Source organism: Pinus tabuliformis, chromosome 1_2 (assembly GCF_031772625.1).
Source record: "Pinus tabuliformis cultivar Carrire ecotype Pingquan chromosome 1_2, CPIR1, whole genome shotgun sequence".
NCBI classification, from domain to species: Eukaryota; Viridiplantae; Streptophyta; class Pinopsida; order Pinales; family Pinaceae; genus Pinus; species Pinus tabuliformis.
Window position 1 is genome coordinate 901368371 of NC_142298.1, and position 1683 is coordinate 901370053.

At 41.4% G+C, this 1683-nt stretch overlaps 1 protein-coding gene across 1 annotated transcript; it reads left to right on the top strand.

The window, feature by feature from the left end:
- Positions 1-998: 998 nt before the first annotated feature.
- Positions 999-1316, top strand: LOC149208857 (DNA repair RAD52-like protein 1, mitochondrial; the record flags this gene model as incomplete). Its single annotated transcript, XM_089398442.1, has 1 exon — positions 999-1316. A coding segment is annotated over one exon (318 nt), but the record flags the coding sequence as incomplete, so codon positions are not given.
- Between the last annotated feature and the right edge of the window lie 367 nt (positions 1317-1683).

Here is a 1683-nt window from a genome sequence, read left to right on the forward strand (position 1 = left end):
AATGTTTTCTTGCCCTTTTGGGAAACCATCTACCATAACCTTTACTTCTTTAAACATTGACGCTATTAAGGAGACACTATTGTATCCTTATCGGATCTCTAGTCTCTTCTTTGAGCTAAAAGATTTTCCAGGGCACTCGAAGCCATGACTCTGACATCTATGGCTTTGTTATCTTAAGATTTGAAACAGAAGATCAATAGCTTTGTGCAGTCACCCTACCCTGCATTCGAAAACACAACGCATCCCACGCTGCAATCACAGATTTATGCGATGACTGACATCACTGTTGTAAAATGTAAAGCAGGACATTAAAATTGGAGATAGACTTCATGAATTGCGTGATGGAAGAATTGGGTGTGTCATTTGACAGCATTACAACAGAAGCAGTCTGTAGATATCCTCTACCTGCTGTCAGTCCAAACCTATTTATGTTGTCCAAATTCGAATCTGTTATGGTGGCCAGAGCATCGCTGGCACCCATCTCCAGATCCGGCTTTTTTCTCAACAAACTGGTCAAGAAAAGCGCTGTAATGCAGGGAAACTAAAGAAACATGCTACTGTTTCACTTAACAGCGGCTCTGCTAGAGCAAAACTTGACAGCCATGCCCTCCAGAAAATCCATGTTATAATGAACAAATGCATAATGAATCGGCTTCCCTGCACTACCCTAGCAATATTTGAACACGCCCACTCATAACAGACTTGTAGTAAAAACCGCTAGCTTGCCTATGAAGGGGACTTCTATACAACCAGATACATTAACGGAATCTGTGACAATTAACGCAGGCCACATCTATTCCATTAATTACACAGATCAACCAGATCGAATTGCCAGATCTGTCCCTCGATTGTACACAAACCTCAGTTGTAGATTTCTTTATATATAAAATGAAACAGAGTTTTGGCCCTCTGAGATTTTCGGACAAGCAGACAAAAAAAAAACGATGGCCTGGTTGACGCGAGCTCTCCTCCGAAGCTCTTACTCTTCCCAGCCGTAAATCAGAGTCGAGGAGGGATTCACTAACAGATATGTGCCATGGCACATTGTAAATAGGATTATAAATTTGCATGCTCCAGAATGGTCTGGAGAGGTTCGCAGCATCACCTACTCGAATGATGGCAAGTCCGTATCAGTTGTCTATCGTGTAACCATCTATGGTGTCGATGATGAGATTCATCGTGAAGCAACTGTGTCCACTTCCACAGATGACACAGGTTTTGGAGACCCTGTTCAAAAGGCAGAAGCAATGGCATTTCGCCGTGCATGTGCTCGTTTTGGCCTTGGGCTCCATCTTTATCATAAAGATATAATATAGGGAGCAGTTGTTTGGCAAATTTTGTGTATTTCTCTAAAAAAAAAGAAAAAAAGAAACAGAGTTTTATATTTAAACTGAAAATAGGTGGATGAAAGCAACGCCATGGCTGAAAACGTTATCTGGGAGGGAACAACAAATCTCCCTCGTTGCACTTCGTTAACGAAAGTCAAAACGAAGCCTTCACGCCCAAGCAAGATCTGTAAAGTACCCAGATAAATAGTCATATTGTGTAAGCGCCTACGAACTAATATATCATCCATTTAGACGTAGTCTATTCCTCGAATTTATCAAAAGAAATTTCTGACAGGGAGCTTTCAGTCCCATCGTCACCTCTCTCCCGAGTGATTATTAAATTGTGTAAACGCAG